We start from the raw sequence: 27,897 nt of genomic DNA, 5'->3' as shown, positions 1-27,897 counted from the left end.
GGGTTAGGAAACGCAACCATTCGACTGGCTGATACTGAACTATTATTAGTTGCTTAAACTAGTTGTAAGTAAGAACAAGGAAACCCATTCACCATATCATTCCACCACAGCACCTCTGAAGGGGGCCACAATTAATGTATACGTTGTTAAACACATGCTAAAGGATGTAGGATGGGTTTTACTCACCAGGTCACCTTGTAAGTCACTGTCCTGTGTGGAAAAATGAAGTTTTGTTTAATAATTTGTCCTTAAAAGTGAATTTTTAACAAGGCCAATCTTGCACAGTCTCAGGGCTGCTTGAGATTACGGAAAGGCCACTTGCATATGCACAAAGCAGGGGAGTCTCAAGACAGGCTAAAGTTAGGAAGAAATAGGAAAGTGGAGAACCTGGTGAGCAGGGAAAGGACAGTAAATATCAAACAGTGGGCCTAAAGATCGGCCAGTCTCTGCATTAATGGGTCCTAAGAAGCAATGGGAAAAAAAAGATAGACAACCGCTAGAAAAACAAACAAGAACATGAAAAATGGCATAATCATCCTATAGCCACAAACACACACAAGCCAGTACATACGTCTTACTCCACAGCAAAATGCATAAGGTGAACTATTTCTAAACAATTTTGTATGTGTTAAGGGCAGTGTATTGCGATATACAGGGAGTGCAGAATTATTAGGCAAGTTGTATTTTTGAGGATTAATTTTATTATTGAACAACAACCATGTTCTCAATGAACCCAAAAAACTCATTAATATCAAAGCTGAATATTTTTGGAAGTAGTTTTTAGTTTGTTTTTAGTTTTAGCTATGTTAGGGGGATATCTGTGTGTGCAGGTGACTATTACTGTGCATAATTATTAGGCAACTTAACAAAAAAAATATATATACCCATTTCAATTATTTATTATTACCAGTGAAACCAATATAACATCTCAACATTCACAAATATACATTTCTGACATTCAAAAACAAAACAAAAACAAATCAGTGACCAATATAGCCACCTTTCTTTGCAAGGACACTCAAAAGCCTGCCATCCATGGATTCTGTCAGTGTTTTGATCTGTTCACCATCAACATTGCGTGCAGCAGCAACCACAGCCTCCCAGACACTGTTCAGAGAGGTGTACTGTTTTCCCTCCTTGGAAATCTCACATTTGATGATGGACCACAGGTTCTCAATGGGGTTCAGATCAGGTGAACAAGGAGGCCATTGTCATTAGATTTCCTTCTTTTATACCCTTTCTTGCCAGCCACGCTGTGGAGTACTTAGACGCGTGTGATGGAGCATTGTCCTGCATGAAAATCATGTTTTTCTTGAAGGATGCAGACTTCTTCCTGTACCACTGCTTGAAGAAGGTGTCTTCCAGGAACTGGCAGTAGGACTGGGAGTTGAGCTTGACTCCATCCTCAACCCGAAAAGGCCCCACAAGCTCATCTTTGATGATACCAGCCCAAACCAGTACTCCACCTCCACCTTGCTGGCGTCTGAGTCGGACTGGAGCTCTCTGCCCTTTACCAATCCAGCCACGGGCCCATCCATCTGGACCATCAAGACTCACTCTCATTTCATCAGTCCATAAAACCTTAGAAAAATCAGTCTTGAGATATTTCTTGGCCCAGTCTTGACGTTTCAGCTTGTGTGTCTTGTTCAGTGGTGGTCGTCTTTCAGCCTTTCTTACCTTGGCCATGTCTCTGAGTATTGCACACCTTGTCCTTTTGGGCACTCCAGTGATGTTGCAGCTCTGAAATATGGCCAAACTGGTGGCAAGTGGCATCGTGGCAGCTACACGCTTGACTTTTCTCAGTTCATGGGCAGTTATTTTGCGCCTTGGTTTTTCCACACGCTTCTTGCGACCCTGTTGACTATTTTGAATGAAACGCTTGATTGTTTGATGATCACGCTTCAGAAGCTTTGCAATTTTAAGAGTGCTGCATCCCTCTGCAAGATATCTCACTATTTTTGACTTTTCTGAGCCTGTCAAGTCCTTCTTTTGACCCATTTTGCCAAAGGAAAGGAAGTTGCCTAATAATTATGCACACCTGATATAGGGTGTTGATGTCATTAGACCACACCCCTTCTCATTACAGAGATGCACATCACCTAATATGCTTAATTGGTAGTAGGCTTTCGAGCCTATACAGCTTGGAGTAAGACAACATGCATAAAGAGGATGATGTGGTCAAAATACTCATTTGCCTAATAATTCTGCACTCCCTGTATATAGTTCAGAAACAATAACGGTCAAGAACTTGGATGTATCGTGTGTTACGTTAATTTCACATGCGTCTTTAAAGCCCTTGCTTAATACATAAACTATAAGGTTGGCAATATTCCAGCCCACTCTTAATTGGCTAAAAGAAAGGTGGTACAAATTAATTCAAGTGGCAAGTTTGTTAAAACATACCATCTAATTACTCTTTCCATTTCCATTTTCTGCACAGATTTAGAATAATTTTATTATCGAAATGTAGCTTAGTTTCACTGCTTAACATTTGTTAGATGCCCACACAACTTAAGGCACTGAAAAATATAAAACAACTCTGCTTCTTCCCACACAACGGAAGCGAAGCCTTCAGAACATTCAACTAAAATAAGGAGTAGGATATCTTACTATAACATAACTGATTTGAAAGCATTATTCCCAGACAGGTCACGCCGCATCATAAAATAACTTTAATGAAGACTAAGCAAGGAAAAACCCAACTGCATTAGTTTACACCTTTTTAAATAACCGACAGATGTCAGAAAATATCGCCCGAGGGTTGTATGTCAAAATAATAACCACAATAATATCGCCCTGCAACACAAGAGACTCCAAAATACCGACGTGTACAATATTATAAAGGGAACTACAAATAGTGGAGGGTAATGTACAATTCTAACTCCACGTTTACTTACTTTGATGATATTGTCATTATCTTGTTACTGGATGCAGGTAGGTATGTTCAGTCAATATTTTAGTACCACACCCATTACAGGGACCAACTGCAAGCCTCAGTGCACCACTATATACTGATCTGTGGTGCTGCTCTGCAACACAGATAACTATTCATATGTGAAAAGCAAAAAAAAAAAAATAACAAGTTCATTGCTTTGAAAGCAACTTTGCACACCAAAAATTGCTGCACACATTGTGTAAAAATCGCGCTGCCCATGAAGTCATACATATGACCCACTGCACAGGTTGTTGTCAAAGGTCAAAATCTTGCATCACGCCACGGTCCTTTCACACATTCATCCTTTGGAAAGTCAAAAATGAGTACGTAATTATATCACTGAGCTGGGAATAAGAACATCTATCAAAGTGTGAAGTGACTGTTCAATTTACTATGTCGGCATAGGTAATTTTAAGTTGATTAGAAATGTATGCCCCAGACAACAGCCACTGTAGTTTTCTTTTTTGTACATGTCAATATGATTACTAAAGTAATTTTATTGAAATAAAAAAGCTTAATTTCTAACACGTGTTTCAGTAACACTGTAGTATTTGCAGTAAACATTAAACACTCGTAATGACCGAGAATACGTGTAGGAGGCTGTCCCTCTATATAGTGTACAAAAACGATGTGCACTGTGCAGAGAGCACGAGCAAACCCCACGTTCGTTCACCGAGGTAAAAACTAGATCACCCAATGCTCTAATTTTTGTGGTAGCTTGGTCGAGCATTTAGGCCAATCTTGGAGAAGTGCTAAGCATTTCCTGTACTCACAATATCAATAAATGTGGACACACTCAAAAGAATTACTCTAGACCAATTTACAAAATGTCTTCAGATTTTTATAAAATCATCAATATTGGGTAAGTACTTTTTAGGTTATGACTTTGGGCAAAAATATTGTTTTTGTGCGTAATTAGCCAATGCTTTCACACATGCCACCTTCTGGTTTTAGGTCGATGTCATCGAGATGTCCTGTGGCCAGCCGGAGAAGTTCGGTTAGTTCCCAGATCGAGTGGGAGGAGCAGCTAGAAGTCTTGGAGCTTCTGCAGGACAGATGAGGGGGACCACTAGGAAATGGTTTGTCCTCTGGATCCGTCAGGGGAAATTCGGTCCAGCTGCTGTGTCTGGTTCCTTGGTCAGCTGCCAGTCAGTGAACTGGACTTCACTGGATCTTGCCTGCCGTTTGCAGGGACTGACGCCTTCACTCTGGAGGGAGGTTCTTGGCAATTTTTAGAAGGTTTGAGGTCCTCTGGGGTTTCTTTCTGAGTCCGTCTGACATCCAGTCGACCCTTCAGCAGCGACTGTTGAGTCCTTTGTGCAGCAGGCAGGGCTTGGCTCCTTTTTCTTCTTGCAGCAGGACTTCTGTTCTCGGGCCTTGGGTCTTCTTTGTCGCTCGTCTTCTTGTGTCCGTCGAAACTGATCTGCAGGTCTACGGATGCCCACTAAATACTGCATTTAGGGGAGAATCCTTGTGTCTGTCGAAACTGATCTGCAGGTCTAAGGATGCTACTAAATACTGCATTTAGGGGAGTATCTGGTAGTGGCTAATTTGTCATCTTCTTTAGGGTGGCTACACCCACTATGTTACCACTTTCTGAGGGGGGAGGTCACATCCCTAATCCTGATTGGCTATTTTCCTAGCATGCAAGATGGAGGTAAATGAAATGGAGAGGTCACCTTGCCTGCTTCACCTGATGGGTGGTGCAGGCACAGAGCAGCCACTCTTCCTAGCCTTTATACATTTTCCCGCTGTTGTTCCCGCCAAAAGTGGGGGTTTGCAATGGAGGCAGCCATCTGCTGCTAGCAGGATGCAGGGGGTTGAGTTTTAAGGGCGGCAAGCCATTTGAAGATCGCAGGTAGGGCAGTGCACATTCCTGGTCCCAGAAAGCAAAGGTCCTCAACCCAGGGATCCAGAATCTTTTTTTCTGTTGGTGGCAGACTGGTTGGAACCAGTCAGCAACCATGCCAAGGCTAGTTAGCTTTGCAGAAGTCACCTCTAAGGTGGCCCCTGGGTACATTTAGCAATACATCCAATACTAGTACCAGTTTGGATTTGTTGCTTTGAGTTGTTTAATACCAAACAACCCAGGGTTCAGAGTGGCCATCATGAAGGTGTGAAATGCATACTGACCAGTGTCCAGAACATCCATTTACAATGGCTGCTCTGTACACTTACTATGTCCCAAGTTTGGCAAGGACAGAGTAGGGGCATATTGCACATGCACGCTATGCCCACACATGCATTATAGTGCGCCATGCCCTAGGCTGTAAGGCCTGCCAGAAGGGTGGCTTACCTATTTTGCATGCAGTGTGTAGTGGACAGGTCACACAGGCTGTGTGCCATATCATGTTTGCATTTTAGGATTGCACCAGGACACACAGCCCGCAATGGCAGGGCTGAGTGCAATTGGATACAAGGTGCCTAAGGGTGGCACAATGGTCTCGCTGTCATCGGGGGCCTACCCATTAGTACTCCATGCCCTGAGTACATAAGTACCATTTACTAGGGACTTATAGTGGCAGCTAAAGATGTTGCCAATTATGCCAGTGCATCACAACAGTTTTGGGAAAGAGATCTGGCCCTGGGAACGTTTTGAAACCACATCCTATCCCAGGCAAAAAGTGGGAGGCTAGCCATGTCAAAAGAGCCATTTTTCTCACAATTATGGCTAGAACGGATGTTGAAAATCGCCTGTAAGAAGTGAATCAAGATCACGACTGCGCTCTTAAACAGACTGCCTTTCTAATACGTCTTGGAGCCAGGGTAACCACAAGATGCATCACACAAGAACAGCAATGACATTTTATATTATCCCTTAAAAAGATAGGAATCAAAACTTTTAACATAAGTCTACACTTCCAAACTGAGAACACTAATAAATTCAACAGCAGCCCAGGGTGGGCCCATATGACAGACACAAAATCCATAGAAAAACACATGTTTCAAGTCCTACCTCTGCCCAGTGAGGTTACTTCCTGTTGTTAAGAAGATGACCGTTTATTCTCATTTCCAGGAAGACCCACCAAACACCAGAAACACTTGCTCACCTATCATTGAGTCACCATCACTATGTTTTTTAAACCTTGTACCAAATGTCTCTGCTGCATCAACCTGGGGAAAAGACACATTGTCGTCATTATAACTGCACTGTAAGATTAACTGGAGATCCCAGGGAAGCTTCAAACCCCACCCCCCACCTGCTGCTTACATATTACTAATGCACTGCAATTATTTCTTTCTTCTTGCTAGAGTGTCATGAGAAACGTCCAGGAAGTAAATAGGTTGTTGTTATACTGAGCCTTCTCCAAAAGCACAAACTACAGCACCAGATAGAAGGTTTAAGTAGATGATGTGATTGTGGCCTGGCAAGACGGTCGACAGGATGCAGTCGAGCTCAGCTCCCGACCCATCCGTCCTAAAGCCTGTGGAATCCTGCTGCCTTGCTGCTGGTAATCAGCAGAGGTGAACATCATCCTGACCCATACAATCCTGGCTACCAACTGACATGGGGATTATGCCCTCTTGGCGACTGCGGTCGTTCTTTCCGGTGAGGCCTTGTGGTGATCCTGGGCGGTCCTGCCAGCCCGAGTGGTGCTGGCGAATGCCATGTGCGGCTGGTGCAGTGAGCCTGGGGGCCGCCATAGGGGAGGGTGGGGAGGGGACGTGTGTCACGAGAAGGGTGCCCCCGGAGGTGTACTGTGGGACCGTTGGGCCAAAAAAGATGTGTATGGGTCCCTACGCTGTGCATGGTCACCCGTGGCAGGGACCTATAGAGGCATTGAGCCAGCTGTTGTCTGGCACTGGAGGAAGAGCAGCAGGTCTGGGCACTGGAAGACTGATGGGGGCCCTTGCTCCGGGACAGGATCTGCGGTGGTGTTTGGCCCTTGAGGGCCCATGGATGTGGGCATTCCAACTGCTTCTGAGCCAATTCTGGAAAAAAGGGGGACATCTTAAGTCCCTGGATTGGTGCACTCTGGTGGGGATGCTTGGCCTTGACTGGTGGTTTATCGCTGGCCTCCCGTCTGGTGCTCTCACAAGAACTATGATAGATATGATCCTGAACTATCAGACAGGGACTGTATTTTGCGAGCTGCCCGTGAGCAAGAGGTCTCTCTGTTTGACGACAGTAGGACTGCAATATATCCTGACTACACCAGGAAGGTACAGGAGCAGCCCAAATAGTTCTTAGCTGCAAAACAAAAGCTGTAACTGAAGTACATGTTGTATCCTTCGAAACTGAAAGTTCTTTCGCAGGTAAACTATCGTTTTTTTTAACATCCTGATAAGGTCTGGGACTGGCTGGGGCTTTTGGACAGATCCTCCTTTGGCTGGCTTGGGGAGTGAGGACACTTGGGATCAGGCACAGTGCCTGCCTCTGGCTTTCAGGGGGTGCTGGCTTTGGTGAAGCAGACAGCGACTGAACGCACGTCCTTCCAACGAGTCACGATCAAGGAGGATGTAACCATGCAGTTGGCTGAATCAGTGTTTCTGCCGTCTTTGATGAGGGAGGCGGCCTGCTGTGCTTCGATTGGCCCGGCATGTGACTGATGACCCTGGCGTCATGGTGGACTCTGTGCATTAAACACTATTGACTGTATTGGAGCCTAAGCTTGGTGACGGGTGCTCTCATTCTAGAACATTTTCTACCAGTTGTGGTGTGAAACAGGGTTATGTTTTTGCACCCCTTCTTTTTAATCTGTTCATTGCAGATTTGCCAATGCCCCTTGATACTGTTAACTCTCACCCCGCTAAGATTGATGGTCTTAGGCCTAACCATCTGCTTTACGCTGATGATCTTGCATTGTTCAGTCACACTTAGATTGGCCTTCAACAGCTGCTTAACCAACTTGCATCTTATACTCCTGTGAATCAATTGGAAGTTAATTTGCTTAAAACCAAAGTAGTCTCCTTTGAAAGGGAAAAACAGAAAAAACATTTGGGATCCAGTTGGTATTACAAGAGCTTTAAACTTGTTTCAGACCAGTCTTATAAATATTTAAGGGTGCACTTCGACTCTAGGGGCAGCTTTGTTAAGCATAAGAAGAAAATTTGAATTCAAAGTTGTGGCATTGCAGGTGGCCTTTTCTAAATTATTCAATGTTTTAAAGGGTCCAAATTTTCTTCCCCTAATGGAAGTTATGAGAGCAAAGATGATCCCCTCACTGTCCTATGGTCAGGAAATGTTGTTGGGCAAAGGCTCCTGCCTATAAAATAGGCTGGTAAATAAGATTTACAAGAGAGTCTCCCATGTACCGCATCTTGCTTTACCCGCGCAGGTACGGTTGGAATTGGAGCTTCCAGATTAGCTGGCAGTTGATGCCTGCACTTTCTTGAAGCTCTGTCATAAGCTGCATCAAGCTATGGATTGTTGCTTGGAGGCAGTTTTGTGGTAAGAAATCAGTGAGTCAAAAATGAAGGGATCTTACTCCCACTTTTTGGTTGAATGTAAACGGCGACTGGAGGCAGAAGACCTTTGGGCAAGCAACCCCTCCATTCCCTGTTTAAACTAGGTGTGAAAAAGATCACACAACTATACTCATATCATTTGGATCATTACCTCCTTGCTAAAAGCAAGCATGCCTGGTCAGTAATTAAATCCTTTAAGCCAGGCATGCCATCTAGCTATCTCTCCTGTTCTTATGGGTTCTGGTTGAAAGAGGCCTTTATGGCCTTAAGGATGGGCGATTGGGGTTTTCTGAAACAGCTACCCCTACGGCAGTTAACTCCCGGGGAGGATGTGACATGCAGAGGTTGTAGTAATGCAGACAAAATTATTGAAGATATGGTCTGCCTGTGTCCAGCTCTACTTGAGGAACGTAGATCTCTGCTTCGGAGTAGATGGAATGAAGAAGAATTCGCTCCTGCCGACAGGCTATTTTTTAGTCCCCGGACCCAGCGAATTTAATACTGAATGTGTTATTGACTACATTTATTAAAATCACCCAAACTAAATTTAGGGGCACTGCGAGCAGTGGATAAGTAGGATTGGAATTTTCTCCCGCTCTTGCCTCATTGGCTTGCTATCGGTTAGGTTGTTGAGCTCTAACGTTGCATGTAGGACTCCAACCACCATTGGTATTTAACCAAATGATTATTCAATGCACTAAATCACTTTAGGGCCTGTGTTTTGTGAGCCCCTTTGTTTATTATGCACCTGGTGGGGGTTTGGACTATGACAGTTTGGCTCTATTTTTATATCCATCAGTGGTTTTATACTAATAAGCATGAACGTCTCTCTTTCATTATGGTATTTGTGTTTAAATCATGGAGTGTTTTCAGTATGAACTTAACTTTTGATTGTAAATGTATTTCTGATTGTTTTTCTTTTCTGTTTTAATTATATTGGATTTTAGTTATTTGTACAATAAATTATTCATATTGGAGCCTCTTAAGTAGATGCTTGACTCTCTATAATGACTAGAGTGGTTCTCAGGAAGTGGGGTTTACATATATTGTAAGTATACTCATAGTATCCTCATGATCTGGTGGCCCCTAGGCACTTTCCTGGCTTGCACACTTTTGCGCATTGTGGGTGTTTTGAAGTGGGTGAGATGTTGCGAGGGGGTGTCTGTACTGCAGTAGCCCTCACTGGTCTTGACAGTGGAAAGTGGCACCTGTGCCTCCTGAGGGGAGATGTAGGTGGTCTTTTCTCTCTTTTTGTTCTGACTGGTTGGGTGCTGAGTGCTTGGGACCCTGTCCCTGCTGGACGGTGCAGGGAATGCTGTGTTGGTCCTGGCACATGATTTGGATAGGCATTATGTTTCCTATGCTTGTCCAAGGGTGGGGTGGGAATGGGGGGGTTGTTATGGTTACATTGTATTGGTGCGAGTTGTAACTATGATGGGTGTCACTGCACTGTAGGTCATGGGAGAGTGTTCCCTGCTTTATTGAATTCCATGCATGGGGCATAAGTACAGGTTTTTGACATGGAATGTCAGCTTGGTGACGGGTGCTCTCATCTTTCCTGAAGCAACACAAAATCAGCACACCTCATCTACAGGAGATGCACTTGGATGATACTGAAGCTGAGAGAGTGTGTAAGAAACGGAGGGATCAGGTTCATCACGCTTCTAACTCTAAATACGCTAGGGGAGTACTGATTTGGGTTGTACCAGGCACGCTATTCTCCTATGCTTATTTGGAAGCGGAGACTGGGGGGGGGGGGGGGGGGAACAATACGTGCGAATTCAGGGTCAGCTGGATGTAAAGGACATCTCCCTCCTTAACACCTATGCTCCCAACACGGATGTCCCAGATTTTTTCTATGGCGTACAAGATTTAGTTAGCCCGGATGTGAATCTGTCCTGGTCACACTGGTCGGGTGACTTCAACTGTGTATTGGATGGGGCGCTGGATAAGCTTCCCCCTCGCCAGGGCATTAAACCCCGAATGTCGGATGCTTTAAGGGCACTGATGCATAATATGGGGCAGTCTGATGTTTGGAAGTTGCAACACCCACTGAGCAGGGTATACACATGCCACTCCCTCACCTTTTATACGTACAGCAGGTTGGATTGAGTGATGCTGGCTGGGCTTCCCCTAAATGACTGGGTGACTGTCATACCTGGCTAGGTTTCTGTTTGATCATATGCCTGTCTGAGGCTAAATGAGGTGGGGCAGGGCTGCAGAGTGTAATATGGCGATTTCCAGTGGAAATTTGATGAATGTGGAAGGAAGAAAGGTGCTATCATGGACGCTGACTCAACACATGGAGCATAATTGGTGACTGACTTCCTGTTGTGTGGGGTGCAAAGGCAATTGCGGAGGGACCTCCAGGAGGAAGAGGCTGAGCTGGCTGACCTGCAGAAGCAGGACTTATCTGACCCGGGGCTTAAAGGAGAGGAAACTGAGGTGAGCTGTTTTGTATACACATGGGACAGACTGATGGTACTGCTTCAATGTGTATTTATCCAAAGTTACATGGGGAGGGGGAGAAGTCAGGAAGGCTTGTGGCCTGGATTCTACATAGGTAGGCAGCCACTCAGGAAGCGGTTGTGGCCACATTTCAGCAACATTTAGAGTAGATTTACAGAGGGAACCCAAATATTATGGAGACACAGATCCAGACTTTTCTTGGGCATCTTGAGAACCTTCACGTGGATGGCGAAGTGGGCACTGACTGGGACTCTGACCTCACACTCAAGTTGAGGATGGCACTGAGGATGCTTCCTAGGAATAAGGCTCCTGGGATGATGGGTTCCTGAAAGATTTTACCAGGACTATTCGGCTACTCTCATGCAGGGACTCCTAGATGTCTTACTGGAAAGAAAGACACCGGGATACTACCTACGACTATGAAGAGGGGGTTATTTATATGTTGCCAAAACCGAGAGGGGATAGGACAGACCCAGCCGGGTATTGCTCGCTCACGATACATAAGGATGTTAAGATCCTATGTAAAATGCTGGCTAACTGCCTAAGCCCAGTCATGAGGGACTTGGTGCATGAGGATCAATGCAGGTTTATCTCAGGTTAAAACACAGGAATGAATCTGAGGGGACTAATGCACACCTTGCATGAAGTAGAAGACATGAGGGTATCTACTGGAGATCTTGAGGGCCATGAGATTAGGGCCGCACTTTCGGGCTTGGATCCACTTGGTCTTCTACACATGCCCCAGCACCAGGGTTCGGGTGGGATACCATACGCTGGATAATTGGGAATTGCAGAAAGGCACCAGGCAAGGATGTCCTCGGTCAGTCCTAATGTTTGCGCTGGTGTTAGAACCCATGGTAATCTGGGTCCACCGTGAGCTGCATTACTGGAGCATAGGACTAAGAGTGTTGCAGCACCTTTTGTCACTATACATGGGTGATGCTCTATTGTATCTTAAGGAGCCTATGGAGTCTCTTGGAGAACTATTGCACCTATTGGATGAGTTTAGGGGAGGTGTCCGGGTTGTGCCTGAACCACAGAAAGTCATTATTATTCCCGCTGGTGGCACTGGTGGGGTTCCTGGGGGTTAGGCATCCAGATCTGGGGCTTCAGTGGGAGCTGGGTCATTTTCTTTACCTTGGAGTGATGGTTGCTCCCTCGATAAAGAACCAGGTGCAATATAATATTGGCAGGGTACTAGATTCATTGAGGTCTTCAGTGCAATTTTGGAACACCTTGCCGCAGTGGCTAATTGACAGAATAGCTGTCTCCAAGATGGTACTGCTCCACCATCTTCTTTATACAATTTAGAGTATCCTCTGTCCCCTGCCCTCCAGCGTGTTCAGGCAAATGGATTTACTGCTTACTTAACTTCTTTGTGCGGGTAAACACAGCATTGGTGGCCCAGGACATTTGGATGAGGAGCTATGAAGAAGGGGGACTTGAGGTTCCACGACTAGAGTATTATTTTGCAACTCATATGGGGCATACAGCCCAGTGGTTGGCTGACAGCAGTAACTGTGAAAAGAGGTTGGTGACAGGGACAGTAGGAGGAGAGAATCTCCAGCTATTGTTGATAGAAGGGTCGGCTATATCGACGGACCTGCCTTATCTAGTCTGACAGACTGCACGTGTGTTAGAGGCTGGTAGTGGCGGTACTTTGGAGTGTGCAGTTCCACCGAGAGCTGCTGATATATATCCTTACTCCACTACTGTGTGTGCAAGCAAATATACCCTTCCAAGCAAGGCCGAAAGGGGGTGCGCTTAATTGGGGTATTTTTTACCCGAATGAGAATTTCATCACCGTTGAGGATGCACAAGTTGAGTTTGGGGTGAGGCATGGTCAGTTTCTCCACTATTGCCAGGCTGATGTACCATGCGGTGCCCGTCATGTCCAGCACCCTGGAGGCTATGATGTCTTGTGGGTTGGGGAGACACCTGGTGAGATTGCTGTGTAAAGCCATAGTAGCAGATGTTGCTTACCGACCTTTGCGAGTTTGGTCGGCATGGGACTCTAATCTTGGGGCCTGATTTTCGGATAAGGACTGGGCATGGGTGTGCATCCTAATGAGGACAGTCTATAGCTTTTTAATGTATTCATTTTGTTCTCCACCATACCCACATTGCGGCCCGGCACTAAACTGTATATTTACGGATCATGCTGCTGCTTTTCCTCGCTGTGGCTCTGCAGGGAGGTACTTTCTGCATCTGGCCTGGAGTTGCCTGTCAGTGAAGGATTACTGAACCATAGTGGTAGACAGACTTGAACTTACCACAGCGATATGTGGTGTCCTTACCCTGCAGTTCTGTCTGCTGGGGAACTTAGTTAGGGTGGAAAATGGCTTAGACGTTCTTGCAGCTGGCCTGGGTGTTGGCTAGAAGGTGGGTTGCTATCTCCTGGATGGGGCAGGAAGCGCCAGCGGTAGACCACCAGGCTAGGGATGTGGCACAGTGGTCATCAGCAGAGGACTTTCACATGAAGATCAGTCGAACTGGATATATGGGTGATCTTGTGTGAACACTTTGTGTCCCCTGATAGGCTACGCTTGAGTGCTGAGGATGATGAATCGTAGAGGCGCTGTAGTCTCCCCCCGGAACGGGAAAGTTGCTACTTGTTTTATTTTTGCTGTATCAATAATTTGGCCTCAGATACTTGTCATCTGAATAATGTTATGTAATTGAAATGGCTCACCCTGTAATGTGCACGTTCGACTGCACCCAATGTTAACCGTGCTACATAGTTGTTTTGCTGCTGATCACACCACCTCCAGAGTTTCAGAGGACCTCAGAGAACTATTCACTATTCCTCCTTCTCCCTGCAGATCTTTCATTATCTTCACCATTGCTGTATGCCTTTTATGACGGTATGTTCAGTACACCACCTCCGAAACACTGCACATTGTTCAATACTTCCGATTATTAGCAATTTTTTAAGTCTACATACTCTGAGTGGCACCTTCATTCAATTAGATTGGCTCTCCAATTGACACACCTGAGTCTCCATGCTCCTACTGTCAGATCCAATTTCCAGAACCTTCCAGCCAGCTCCTCTAATTTTCTTCCACTATTGTAACAGGCACCTAACCTTTAGCTACCTTTCAATCCATATCAATGTAAATACTTTTAAAGAATGAAATAAGGTTTGTTCACCTCTCGCAAGTTCTAGATCTTCAGAAGGATTCCCACTGCTCACTTTGTACTACCTTATTAGCGCTCTAGAGCGCGGCTTGAAACAGTGATCTTTGCTTTTGCTATTTGTAGTCCCTAATTGCCTTAGTAATGACAAGCAAATTCCACAGAAAGTACAAGGATCGCTCGGTGTGATGCCGCAAGCAAATCAATCCCTTTTTAGGACTTCCCCCAATGGCTCAACAATGAATCTGACAGGTCTGTGAGTAGGTGCTGGCTTGCTTCGCACTGTCACTCCACCTCCATGAGGACAGTCTTCCAAGTGTTTGGCCACATCACCAGTTATGATTTGACCTCTTAATTCAGCTCTCACCACTCCACCTCAATTTGCACTGAACACTTTGACACAAACCTCTCTTCACAGACTAAGTAGCTAGAGGGAAAGAAGTGTGAGCCTACCACTGCTGGTTCCGCCTTACTTGGAAATCTTTTGAGAAAACTCACCACAGCCACTCCAGGAAAGCCATCTAATGCTAAAAACTGTTCCCCTCACTTTTCTGCAACTGAGGAGGACCTGATATGAGAAAGGTAGAACATATCCAACTGAATCTTTGGAGAAATATTACCTTCTTAGCCACCGTGAACCCCTCAAACTTTTACAGTTTTATAAGCAAATACAGCTCTGTTTAGATATCCAAAACTCCCTGGAAAACACAGCTGAGGCCAAATTGCCAACTTCAGCTAGGGTGTCAGGTGAACTGTTACCCGCGTACCCTCCCATGCTGCACCTTAGGATGATGGGTAAAAATCAGTCCTGTGAGATACAGGATCATTATTTGTTAGTGAGTTCCAGGCCCTCTTTTCCCTGTGAATGAACACGCACAAGAAATCCACACTTTATATTTAATAGAACTTTATTAAAAATGAATGTCCTGATCTAGTGCAGGCTATATAAATAGATGTTACTACAAAATTAAATATAATGGTTGTAATAAAACAGTTGATAAAACTGTATATTAAAAAGAACTGAACTAGTGTAGATCGTATTCATTAAATCAAATAAGGAATAATAAAACCAGCCTACGATAAAATCACTCCCAGTCCAGTCCCAGGCTGAATCTATACTGAGCACCAAAGTGCCACTATGAGTTTCCAAATGGCCTCTAACAGGTATACATCTGCTGAATAAGAAAGTTCTTTGTAATTAGATTTCATTTCTGGAGACGGTCCAAACTTCTCTATTATGCATTGCGAGCTGTGAAAAGCATAGACAAGGCCTTGACTGCATCCATGGGCTTCAGCTGGGAAGTTTACAACATGCAGCTCGCTCAAAGCTCACTAGGTAAGCTGAAGATGTCTCTCTTCTCAAAAATGCTTTTGCATCAGGCCTAACGAGACAAGAGCTCTGCTACATAAATAATCAACACTGATACATAAATATGAACAATTGCTGCACTATCAACACATAATAAAGCAAACATTACCTGGTAAATATGCATAAATAATACTATGTGAAGAACAGGTTACTTAACTTCAGTAACACCTTATCTGATAGGAAGACTACCCAGTTGCACATTTCTTACCTTTTAATTAACCACAGGCACCAGACTGGATGTGGAATTTTTTGGGGGAGCATTCTCCCTGCTTACTGGTATGTGGCATTGTTCAGTTACTTGTGGCGTCGTCCACAGCGGAAGTGACATGTGAGGTGCCTATATAGGAGTCACCCCAGCACTGTGATGCCAGTTTCTTTTTGTGACTTTTCACTTGAGGAGTGCGGAGCCACAAAAAACACTGATCACTGGTGTGTGAAACTCGGCCCTGAAAAGGGAACAGTCCTGTACCTAAAAATCAGTTTGCAGAGCAGGGAGGATGGGACGATCAGTAAGGATTCTGCTCTTACTTGTTCATCTGATAGAGACTTCTAACCACAGATTCCTTACCTTATAATAGATATCCAAGTAATATATCCCCACAGGAGGATCTGCAACCTTATTTAGATGAGAAAGTCCTGCGGGCCCGAACAGGCACAGTGCCCATCCAATGGTCCTGACTGTCCAGGCAATAGTGCTTGGTGAACGTGAGCAGCAAAGCCCATTTTGCAGCCTGACAGGTGTCCAGGACTGTAACTTCGCAAGCTAAAGCAGTGGTCGCAGCATTGGCTCTGGTGCCATGAGCATGCAAGTACTCAAGTGGTTGCTTCTTGGCCAGTGTGTAGCAGATCTTAATGCATGGGATATGGTTTGGTTCTGCATGGCCTTCCCTTTCTTGGTTCTGACACAGACCACGAAGAGTTAATAGCGCGAAGGTCTAGTGCAGTCTAGGTAGAATGTCAACGTCTGTTTGGGCCCAGCCAGAGTCTGCATCGGACTATACCAATCAGACTCCATTTCAGAGTTGGGGATGAGTTTTGGGACTGTGCTGCCGGGGCCTAAGGGCGCACCAGAGAGGTCGGGCCATCCAGATATGAGGTGCAGTGCGTCATAAACTCACTAAGTTGAGCGGGGTTTGCTCATGCTCCAGGAAACTCTGGGCACACAGATGATTCATCCCTGAAGCAGGCTCCACTGTGGAGCTAGGCCACGTTTCTTCGTTTCATCTGATGACTGACTGACGAGGTGAAGTCGAAGACTTCTTTGAATTTTTGTTATTCTTCAGTTTGTGAGACTTACCCTAATGCCCAGACGACTGACTGCAACAAGTGCTTGGAGTTGCTTAACAACAAATCCCGGGACCTTCCTCTTTCCTGAGATCGAGAACATCATGGCTTTGCACGTCCAGCAGCAAGGAGCTTGAGCGACTGCTCCCTAAAGGCCTGATGTCAGTGGGCTGGGGAAGTGTCTATTTAGGTACCGTGCATGTCACTTCCGGTGTGGATGACCCCATGTGGAGCCAAATGACACCACCTAACAGTGTGCAGTGCTACTGCTCAAAAAAAAAATTCCAGATCCAGTCTGATGCCTGGGGATAATTTTAAGGTAAGCTATCTGCAGCTAGACGTCTCTACTAGATACGCACAGTTATAAATGAAAAATTATATAATACATGAAACGCACAATGGGGCACATGTTAAGTAGAAAACACAAAGCATGTATCACCCTGTTCTCTGCTATTCAAATTTTTAAAGGCTCTGCATATATCTACAAAACCACTTACAAGTAAATCCATCTGAAGTGATGTCTTTAGGTTCGAACACAGAACAAGTAGGTTGCTTAGGAAAAAAGTTTAGGCTACGATAACGGGCCTGTCAATGTTGAAAATGAATTTAAAGAAAACCAAAATGTTCAATAGAGAGAGTGAAAATATACATAGCCATTACAGAGGACTGGGTATTGGGAGAGAGACTCTAGTTTTTTTTAATAGAGATCTAAATAGCAGAAAACGAATGGAACCAGGCTTGTTAAAAATCAAGGGTTTCCAGAAATACTCCATAAATTCTGGATGTTTCCAGTGACACCAATGGAAACATATAACATGAAGTAGAAAGAGGTATACTATGACTTACATGGTATCACTAGCAGTATTAAGAGTTCAAATTTTCAGACATGCATTTATTTTTATTTTTTATCAAAGCAAGCTCTAGGGGATGATTATTAACAGATGTAGCTAAATAAGTTGAACAGTATAACTGGTATTACTCACAGCTAAAAGAATGACTGACTTACTTGAGGCTGCATAAGGAAAACGTTACATACCTGTAATAACTGGTTGGTTGTGCTGCAGATTCACATGTTTTTCACACTCCTGGCATGCATTGTTGGGCTCAGAACAATCCAATGTATTTTTATTTGCAGAAAGAGTCTGGATTGTGAGGAGACTTGTGAAATATCCCACTGGAACCCTCAATGCACCAGGACACGGATTCCACTTCAGATTGCTTTTTCCCACTACCAGTTTCAAATGTCTCCTTGAGCCCTCTATTCTGTTGTTCATAAAAGATTAAACTTTGGTGCCAGAGACTCAGAGCATCAATAAAAGAGAATGTTGAGTATGGATGTACAAGCAATTTCAGGAGAAAACAGTTGAATGCCGAAGGGCATAAACACAAACTACATCCCAAATTGTTGACTTCTTATGCACTGAATCAAAGGAAGATCATATAAGAATTATTCATTTGGGGTATGAAGGGAACGAAGAGCCCAACTTTGAAATTTTGCCCATCCTGTAAGCATAAATTCCCTTGGTCGGACCAACATAGCGTCTGTAGCATCTGTTTATTAAGGTACCACAATGGAAGGGCATATTCAGCCTGTAACACCTTCACCAACAGTTGCCAAAGAAGTTGAAGAAGTCCCCTCAACCAACAAAATGGAAGGCCCTAGCCAACATGGAGTCGATTTATACTTCTATCCCCTCACAAGATTCAGATGCAAGAGAAGAATCCACAAGGGCCTCAATTAAACCCACACTTGAGAGAAGGGCAACTATGTGGGTTTCCACTCCAGAATCAGAAAGCAGAGCACACAAATGCTCCTCTGCACCCAAACCCATTGAGGATGCCCCCTCAGGTGTTCAACCTCAAACAGTCATGGGTTCCATACCAATGAATGGCACCAAAAGCACTATGCCTTCCTTTGTTCGAGGAGCTGCCCTCGACAAAACATCAGCAGTCAGCATCGCCCACAACAGACACTGTTCAGCACCGAAAGTTGTCCTTTGATGCTGGAAGCACCAAGATCAAACAATCTGGGTCTCATGACCAAGCCAACGTTAAGACTCCATTAATGAAGAGACACGCTTCAAGGTTGAGGATCTGGGGAAAAATTATGTGCCTAGAGGAAGAGCTGTCCCGTAACATTTCACTGTATAAGTCTACTCAATGGCTCAACGTCAGGGGGAGAAAAACTATTAAGTCCCTGAACTAAGATAACATATGAATTGAACCCCTGCTTTCACCAGACAATAGGACACAAAGAGGATATGAGACAAATAATTTGCATGGAAAGACCTTGAGTAATTAGGGAAGCAGATGTATTGTGAAACTACATCATACAAGGAAAGCAAGATTCGATTCCACAAAATAGCTGACGTGTTTACTGCCTATTTTATGTATCACGGATTAACTGCCTTTTTCCCGCAGAAATACTTTAGCTTTAATGTGTGTTTTCTACAATTGTATTTATACTTGTTGCATTATTATTATTTGCAACAAATTATATATATATATATATATATATATATTTTTTTTTAATAGCATCCCGCTTTGCTTCACGCTGCACTTGAAGTTTTTTTATTTATTTATTTAAAAAACGAATTAAAGATATGTAATAACAATGATATGACGTTGAGCAGTCTAAGTAAAAAGTAATTTACATAACAATATATAACAAGAACCAAAGAACACATATGGTGTCAAAGGCAATAACTTAAGTTTTTTTGCAAATTAAAGGCAAGTCTCATATACTAGACCAACTAAAAAGGACATTCAGAAGTAATGAAAGGGGTTGGTGTGGTAACATTTCCTTTTCATATCAACTGCGAGGGAATAAAAGCAACACAAACGTTTGGAGGCCAAAATAGTAGTGTTACATGTACAGAGTCAAAAATAGATGATTCCGTTTTAGTTCAACTTCATGCAAGGCACAAACAATCAGTGCTCTGGGAACAGAAGAAAAAAATAACTTGCGACATATGGTCCAGTACGTGTAAGGTCAATGAATTTAAAAATAGGCTTTGGCAATGCCAATAGGTATGGGTTCAATGTGCTGCCCACTACACTCACAAGCAAATCTCTCACACTTCACTCTTGCAGGCAGATGGCCTAATCTACAATCAAATACAGTACTCTAGCCCTTCACTAATACAAACACATCTTTCCCTCTACACTCAGAGACACACCCCTCTTTCTCCACTCACACATACTGCTCATTCTCATGGTCACACTGCACTGACATGGATACACGGCCCACCCATACATCGCTACCACACATTCATGTTGGTCCCAGACATCGTTGCAGTGCTCCTAAGGCACACTCAATATGCTTGAGACGGCAACACAAATACTTATAAATCACACAGCCACACAACTGCATGAGCACAAAGACAAACTAACATCCATGAAACAACCCCAGGCTCCCCTGCGACTCTCCCTAGACACCCATGCAAATCCATATGGACAAGCAGCACACAAACAGCCGCACAACATCCCAAATGGCCACACAATGTGCCTTAGAGAGCCACATATGCCAAAACACATTCATATTTTCCACAAAGTGTAATACACCCTTAAAACACGCTAGGTATTTTCAACTACCTTTAAGCATGCTCACAGTACTGCAAAGTGACCCTCAACTGTACCCAAACAAATGCGGAAACCTCCCACCTGCCACCCTTAAAATGACTGAGAGCATCTCATGAAATCCCCAAGCACCGTCACAATTCCTATGGACAGGCCTCTTTACAGCGCCACCGAGGCACTTCCGCACGTTTTGTCGTAACAAACACCCTTAGGTTACCCCTTGCCACCGTCACAATGCAAGGCCCCAAAAGGCACACTCGCAATTTCCTTCAGACACAAAAGCACATATCAACCGTAACAGTGGCCGCCTCCTGAGCACGAGACGCCGTCAGAGTCCCAAAAAACGCAACACTTTCAGAATACCGTCCTGCACCCTCACAACATTCACAAAACTCACACTGCACAGACCGATCATTAAAATGCTTACACACCATAATACTGTTCCACACACTCGCCACGTGCACTTAGTTACCCAACTAACTCTCTCTATGCTAACAGAAACAACAAACAACCTCATAATGCTACAGCCACTAAACTTACAATGGACAGCCATATGCACCCCAACCAACTTACCAATGCCCACAACGACAATCAAAACAATCTGCGGAAACTCCTAGAAAACCCAGACACCCTTAACACGCCTCAAAATGTCCCCAAACGCTGTTACAATGCCCCACTCTCCCAACGCCCCAGACACCCACAACTCCCCTAATAATATACTTACAACTCCTTCTAGACACAGCTAATATTCACACAAAACAAAAGTCACACAAAGCACCCTACGCAGGCACATGGCCATAATCACATCAGCAAAATCCGAAAACTTTCAAACACGCTTAGAACACCCCAGCCCCCTCTATGAACTCGAAGGAATGCTGATAACAGGACAGCCTCATTGTGCATCCATAAACTATCAAAATATTCCCATACACCTTTATAATGGCTCAACGCCAACTATATTTCCCAGACATCCTCACAACTTTAGCATATATGCTCAAAACTCCACAGGCACAAACACATACACCCGTCAGACAGACATCACTCCAAAGAGCCACGTGCATCCTCCAAATACCCAAGTCACCCTTACAATGATTAACTATTCTCAAATCACCATACATGTAACGCCCAGAATCCACTGACGTCCCCAGACACAAAATACTAGATCTCAAATTCACAAATCCAAAAACACGCACACATACCGCTAAGGCTCTCATATAATCACACACTATCAGACACCAAGGCATGCCTTTTGAAAAGTAAATAGCCAGTTACATCAATAATTAATCATCAGCAGAAACATCTCCTCATGTGTCAACTCTAAAATGTCCGCACTGAGCCACCCAGGAGACCAGCAGATTCTCAAATATTCAGACATTACCACCTGTGCACACTCGTGAACAAACCGACCTCGTTACAGATCCACAATAACCCTGCTGCGCCCAAATGTACTGTCCCTACACTGCTTGGTGACTTGAAAGAATGCGTCATAGAAGAGCTAAGTGTCAGGGCGGACAGAGGGCGGTGATCCCGGGCACATTCCCCTCCAGAGCCTCTGGAAACGGTGGACTCTGAGGGGGAGCACCAGGGATATGGAGAGCGTTTGGAGCAACAGGGGCCAGAATAGTGCAGTGAGACGGTAAGAGCAGTGGAGCTGCAGCAAGCAATGGGGAGAACAGTGGAGTGACCATGAGAGCCGAGGAATGCCCAACAGTGACAGACGTGGAGAAGCAAAAAAGACAGGTGTGTGGCGACGACTGCGGGAGAGCCGAGGAGTGGCCGGCAGAAGTGAAGTGACATTGGAAGAACACAGTGCAAAGATAATGAGAGGCAGCAGTGAGGTGATAATGCAGGACAGCAGTGGAGTGAGTGAGAAGTAGAGTGACTGAGTAGAGGTGTGCCGACAACAGAGTAGTAGTGTGACAATTAGAGACATACCGGAGAGGGGTAACAAGAAAAGAGGCAGCGAGAGCAGGTGAGTGACTATGACATGCACCACAGGGGGTCACGGTAAAGGAGAGAGTGAGCACATGAGTGACCAAGAGATATATCATAGAGGGTGACAATAAAACAGAGTGAGCAGGTGAGTGACAAAGATACATTGCAGGGGGTGCGTGACAATGAGAGTTAGAATTGGATTAACAATAAGATTTTATTGGAAAGAAAATTAGACCAGTTGAGTGACAATGGGGAGAGAGCAGTGGGGTGAAATGGAAGCGTTGGAGTGACAATGAACGAAAGCTGTTGGCGGTGCACAGGCAATTATATAGGGCACATGAAATAAGAAAAAGCAGTGGACTTAACTCTAAAGAGAAAGCAGTGAACTAACAAACAGAGTGAACGCGCGAGGAAGAGACTGACGAGAAAAAGAGCATGAGAGAGAGGGGGGGGGGCGTGCAGTGGAAAGCATGGCGAATGAAGGTGGGAGCAGAGTGGGGATAATGTTGAACAATACATGCATTCCATTAATGTGCAAAAGTGGTCATGTGGCACAAACTGGTGACAATTTTGCAAATCGTCATTTTCAGTTGAAATGTCAAATTAATTACCATTATTCTTGTGAGCAGTCTTGACCGGCGCGCACTGTACCTGCCCCGTTCTCTCCAGGTTTGGCGTCCCTACAAAGCATATGCGGGGGCACAGCCCTATGGGAAATTAGAGTGAGATCCCGCGAGTAAAATTCTCAGGTTGACCTCAGTGCTTGGCTTTCTGCTGCTGGGGTTTCATGGCACCCGTGTGTGTTATAACCCACCTCGGCTGAGACTTTTGCGGGCCAGTTGTTTGTAACTCAGTCAGCACCGGAAACGCACGAGCACAGCCTCAGAGTCATCGCTCATTGTATACACTCCCCCAAACCACAATCATGTACTGCCCCTCACGCAATATGTAACCCTGGAGGGGTAGTGTGAAAGGGCGGAGTCATGGGCGGGAAACACTGAACTGCAGGCTTTTGTACCAATGTAACTAGCCTAGCACTAACAGCTTCAAAGTGCGGCTTTTGCGAAGAACAGGCAGCACTCTTTCCTTTACTATACATCGTCATCTTGCCACTGCATTTCCAACTATACACCGGCGGTCTCTGCTCCCCTTCCTCGCCTGTTACAGCATAGCACACTACTGTTTACCTGTTGCCTCTGCAGTCCTCGCCTCCCCTGCCTGTCACTGCATCTCACACTGCTGCTTGCCTGTTGCATCTTCAGTCCTCGCCTCCCCTGCCTCTCACTGCACCTCACACTGCTGCTTGCCTGTTGCATCTTCAGTCCTCGCCTCCCCTGCCTGTCATTGCATCTCACACTGCTGCTTGCCTGTTGCATCTTCAGTCCTCGCCTCCCCTGCCTGTCACTGCATCTCACACTGCTGCTTGCCTGTTGTAGGTGCAGTCCTCGCCTCCCCTGCCTGTCACTGCACCTCACACTGCTGCTTGCCTGTTGTAGGTGCAGTCCTCGCCTCCCCTGCCCGTCATTGCATCTCACACTGCTGCTTGCCTGTTGCATCTTCAGTCCTCGCCTCCCCTGTCTGTCATTGCATCTCACACTGCTGCTTGCCTGTTGCATCTTCAGTCCTCGCCTCCCCTGCCTGTCATTGCATCTCACACTGCTGCTTGCCTGTTGCATCTTCAGTCCTCGCCTCCCCTGCCTGTCACTGCATCTCACACTGCTGCTTGCCTGTTGTAGGTGCAGTCCTCGCCTCCCCTGCCTGTCACTGCACCTCACACTGCTGCTTGCCTGTTGTAGGTGCAGTCCTCGCCTCCCCTGCCCGTCATTGCATCTCACACTGCTGCTTGCCTGTTGCATCTTCAGTCCTCGCCTCCCCTGCCTGTCACTGCATCTCACACTGCTGCTTGCCTGTTGTAGGTGCAGTCCTCGCCTCCCCTGCCCGTCATTGCATCTCACACTGCTGCTTGCCTGTTGCATCTTCAGTCCTCGCCTCCCCTGCCTGTCACTGCATCTCACACTGCTGCTTGCCTGTTGTAGGTGCAGTCCTCGCCTCCCCTGCCCGTCATTGCATCTCACACTGCTGCTTGCCTGTTGCATCTTCAGTCCTCGCCTCCCCTGCCTGTCACTGCACCTCACACTGCTGCTTGCCTGTTGTAGGTGCAGTCCTCGCCTCCCCTGCCTGTCACTGCACCTCACACTGCTGCTTGCCTGTTGTAGGTGCAGTCCTCGCCTCCCCTGCTGCTTGTCTGTTGTATCTGCAGTCCTCGCCTCCCCTGCACCTCACACTGCTGCTTGTCTACTGTATCTATAGTCCTCGCCTCACCTACCACCCCTCACTGCATCTCACCCTGCTGCTTGCCTGTTGCATCTTCAGTCCTCGCCTCCCCTGCCTGTCACTGCACCTCACACTGCTGCTTGCCTGTTGTAGGTGCAGTCCTCGCCTCCCCTGCCCGTCATTGCATCTCACACTGCTGCTTGCCTGTTGCATCTTCAGTCCTCGCCTCCCCTGCCTGTCACTGCACCTCACACTGCTGCTTGCCTGTTGTAGGTGCAGTCCTCGCCTCCCCTGCCTGTCACTGCACCTCACACTGCTGCTTGCCTGTTGTAGGTGCAGTCCTCGCCTCCCCTGCTGCTTGTCTGTTGTATCTGCAGTCCTCGCCTCCCCTGCACCTCACACTGCTGCTTGTCTACTGTATCTATAGTCCTCGCCTCACCTACCACCCCTCACTGCATCTCACCCTGCTGCTTGCCTGTTGCATCTTCAGTCCTCGCCTCCCCTGCCTGTCACTGCACCTCACACTGCTGCTTGCCTGTTGTAGGTGCAGTCCTCGCCTCCCCTGCCCGTCATTGCATCTCACACTGCTGCTTGCCTGTTGCATCTTCAGTCCTCGCCTCCCCTGTCTGTCATTGCATCTCACACTGCTGCTTGCCTGTTGCATCTTCAGTCCTCGCCTCCCCTGCCTGTCATTGCATCTCACACTGCTGCTTGCCTGTTGCATCTTCAGTCCTCGCCTCCCCTGCCTGTCACTGCATCTCACACTGCTGCTTGCCTGTTGCATCTTCAGTCCTCGCCTCCCCTGCCTCTCACTGCACCTCACACTGCTGCTTGCCTGTTGCATCTTCAGTCCTCGCCTCCCCTGCCTGTCATTGCATCTCACACTGCTACTTGCCTGTTGCATCTTCAGTCCTCGCCTCCCCTGCCTGTCACTGCACCTCACACTGCTGCTTGCCTGTTGTAGGTGCAGTCCTCGCCTCCCCTGCCTGTCACTGCACCTCACACTGCTGCTGGCCTGTTGTAGGTGCAGTCCTCGCCTCCCCTGCACCTCACACTGCTGCTTGTCTACTGTATCTATAGTCCTCGCCTCACCTACCACCCCTCACTGCATCTCACCCTGCTGCTTGCCTGTTGCATCTTCAGTCCTCGCCTCCCCTGCCTGTCATTGCATCTCACACTGCTGCTTGCCTGTTGCATCTTCAGTCCTCGCCTCCCCTGCCTGTCACTGCACCTCACACTGCTGCTTGCCTGTTGCATCTTCAGTCCTCGCCTCCCCTGCCTGTCACTGCACCTCACACTGCTGCTTGCCTGTTGTAGGTGCAGTCCTCGCCTCCCCTGTCTGTCACTGCACCTCACACTGCTGCTTGCCTGTTGCATCTTCAGTCCTCGCCTCCCCTGCCTGTCACTGCATCTCACACTGCTGCTTGCCTGTTGCATCTTCAGTCCTCGCCTCCCCTGCCTCTCACTGCACCTCACACTGCTGGTTGCCTGTTGTAGGTGCAGTCCTCGCCTCCCCTGTCTGTCACTGCACCTCACACTGCTGCTTGCCTGTTGCATCTTCAGTCCTCGCCTCCCCTGCCTGTCATTGCATCTCACACTGCTGCTTGCCTGTTGCATCTTCAGTCCTCGCCTCCCCTGCCTGTCATTGCATCTCACACTGCTGCTTGCCTGTTGCATCTTCAGTCCTCGCCTCCCCTGCCTGTCACTGCACCTCACACTGCTGCTTGCCTGTTGCATCTTCAGTCCTCGCCTCCCCTGCCTGTCACTGCACCTCACACTGCTGCTTGCCTGTTGTAGGTGCAGTCCTCGCCTCCCCTGCACCTCACACTGCTGCTTGTCTACTGTATCTATAGTCCTCGCCTCACCTACCACCCCTCACTGCATCTCACCCTGCTGCTTGCCTGTTGCATCTTCAGTCCTCGCCTCCCCTGCCTGTCACTGCACCCGTACCCGCCGAATCCGGCCGCCCCCTCCCAACAAACATCTGTGCGGCATTGGAAATACTAGCCGGGATCTCCATCACATTTCTGTGACAAAGTATTAAACTATTTAAGGTATCTTTGGGGGAGTTGTCAAGGGAGGGAGTTAGTAGCTTAAGAGGGAGTTAGAAGAAAAAGAGGAGTGTTAAAGGGTGAAGAAAACTCCTCTTGCTGGAGGGTGGCGCTCGGGGCCTATTAGATCCCTGTCCACTTTCAGTTGTATGATTAGTCCGAATCTGATCATGGTTAACAGAGCATGGGGCAGGAACTCTAGCTCTGCAACTGGTTGTAGATGGGGTGGGAGTCAAGGGGTCACCATAGACACTCTCACGAGACCCCTCCTGGATGGGCGAGCGCTCCCACGATGCTTCCCGCCGTCGCCTGATGCCCCCTCCCCCTTTTTATCCTATTATACACAAGAGCCACTTCCTGGTGCTCAACAGCCGCATTTTATTCATATACATCAAGGATCACAACAGCACATTCAATGCTCATCCCACCACGCGCAGTTCGTATTACATCTGTTACTGTTTACAACAGGTTCTTGATCTAGTTCATCTTGACTGACAGCACTTCATGAGCATCCCCCTGAGTGACAGCATGCCAACCCCCTCTCCGCCCCCCTCCCCTGGTCAGGTACCGCTCACTTTGGCAGCTTCTAAGCTTGCTTTGCTGGCGAGATCTGCCCGGGCTGCAAGTGCCATGTCCGTGCGATGCTGACCCTTGGCTGGCCATTCTCCGGCTCCCAGCGCTGCTGCCGTGAGGCAGCCCCAGAACCAGAACTGAGCAGCTCCTCTGTTAGGCGATTGCGCTCCTCCTAGCGGTTTCCTGTGTGCTGTTCGAGCACCGCGACCACTCCGAAACCAAGGCCGCGGCGCCTGCCTACCTGTTGTGGGTGGGCAATCAGTGCGGACTGTGCCGCGTCCCACCCCTTAGACTCGCAACAAAATGTCCTTCCCCGGATTGGGCTCTTTAAAAGACCCAACCTATCGCCTGTGTTCATTCTCAGGCGCTGGCGGCCGTCCGCCCTGCTGGGTTCCCACCCCCTCTCGGCGTTCCTTGCGGGCCCTTCGCTGGTCTGGCTTCGCCTGCCTGGCCCACAACTCATGCTGCAGGAACTCTGTTAAATGCCAATGTTAGGGGCATGGCACTGCCAGGCTCTGTTGCTCTCCAGAGGGAATCCCTGGTCTGTGCGTGTGCCCCGTGACATTGGCAGCCGAAGGCCCCGTGGGAAAGGAAACCTGAAATACTACACGATGGACAGCTTTGCGCTGACGCGCTGCACCTGCACTTTTATATCTGAATAGCATGGCAGTGATGGGTGAAATGAAACTCCCTGGCAGCCAACGAGGCTACAATACAAGCCACTTTGTCACTACATTTTCACGTAGCTGCCATGTTCAGGCAACAGGAGTGAAATACAAGCACCCCAGAAGAAAACCCACATCTTCTGCCCAATCAAGTCGGGTACTCCGGCCTCCCAACATGTGAGTGTAGCCAAAGTCCTGCTCCTGCTGGTTTTCACATAA

The 27,897-nt window shown here is 46.8% G+C and overlaps 1 protein-coding gene across 23 annotated transcripts in view; it reads right to left on the bottom strand.

Moving 5' to 3' along the window:
- PLEKHA5 (pleckstrin homology domain containing A5) overlaps positions 1–27,897 on the bottom strand; it is a 991,819-nt gene that overhangs the window by 519,674 nt on the left and 444,248 nt on the right. For 10 of the 23 annotated variants that reach the window (XM_069228488.1, XM_069228489.1, XM_069228491.1 and 7 more), the window contains one exon: positions 187–210. The exons of the other annotated variants lie outside the window; for them this stretch is intronic. In XM_069228488.1, the coding sequence (XP_069084589.1) occupies positions 187–210 (24 nt within the window). The remainder of the gene's footprint in view (positions 1–186; positions 211–27,897) is intronic. 23 annotated transcript variants of the gene reach the window in all.

The sequence above is a fragment of the Pleurodeles waltl genome, chromosome 4_1 (assembly GCF_031143425.1).
Source record: "Pleurodeles waltl isolate 20211129_DDA chromosome 4_1, aPleWal1.hap1.20221129, whole genome shotgun sequence".
NCBI classification, from domain to species: domain Eukaryota; kingdom Metazoa; phylum Chordata; class Amphibia; order Caudata; family Salamandridae; genus Pleurodeles; species Pleurodeles waltl.
This window is presented reverse-complemented; position numbering and strand designations above follow the sequence as displayed.